Here is a 600-nt window from a genome sequence, read left to right as displayed (position 1 = left end):
GCCGCGCTGAGCCGGCACAACCGGCGGCACCGGGGGACAACAAGCGGCACGGGGTCACCTGCCGGCGTCACCGCCTACAGCACTGCCGGGGAGGAGGAGGGCGAGACAGGTGGCGGCGACAGCCTGTCACCGGGTGACAGCGTGGCACGGGGCCGTGGCGGCATCGCAACACAGGGTGACGGCAGTGCTGGTCGCGGTGACGCCGTGACGGCTGGCTGCGGTGAGAAAGCTGCAGTGGGTCACGGTGACGCTGTCACAGCAGGTGATGGTGACAAAGTGGTACCAGGTCACGGTGACAAAGCGGCACCCGGTGTTGGTGACAAAGTTCCACTGAGTCACGGTGGCAAAGCGGCACCAGGTCCCGGTGACAAAACCACGCCGAGCGTTGGCAGCACTGTGACGCCGGGTCCCAGTCACGCTGTCACAGCAGATCACGGTGACAAAACAACACCGTGTCACGGTGACAAAGCCGTGCCAGGTCTTGGTGACGCCGCAGCGCCAGGTCCTGGCAGCACCATCACTCCAAGTCACGGTGATGACGCACCGCCGGGTCTCGCCGCGCCGGCTCACGGTGACAAAACGACGGCGCGGCACGGTGAC

At 66.5% G+C, this 600-nt stretch overlaps 1 protein-coding gene across 1 annotated transcript in view; it reads left to right on the top strand.

Annotated features, from left to right (window-relative positions):
• LOC104917069 (zinc finger and BTB domain-containing protein 4) overlaps window positions 1-334 on the top strand; it is a 6,910-nt gene extending 6,576 nt beyond the window's left edge. The window contains exon 4 of the mRNA XM_031557740.1: window positions 263-334. Within this exon, the coding sequence (XP_031413600.1) occupies window positions 263-334 (72 nt within the window). The remainder of the gene's footprint in view (window positions 1-262) is intronic.
• Window positions 335-600: the final 266 nt, after the last annotated feature.

The sequence above is a fragment of the Meleagris gallopavo genome, unplaced genomic scaffold (assembly GCF_000146605.3).
Source record: "Meleagris gallopavo isolate NT-WF06-2002-E0010 breed Aviagen turkey brand Nicholas breeding stock unplaced genomic scaffold, Turkey_5.1 ChrUn_random_7180001954888, whole genome shotgun sequence".
Classification (NCBI taxonomy): domain Eukaryota; kingdom Metazoa; phylum Chordata; class Aves; order Galliformes; family Phasianidae; genus Meleagris; species Meleagris gallopavo.
Note: the sequence above shows the minus strand (reverse complement) of the source record. Positions and strands in the feature narration are given on the sequence as shown.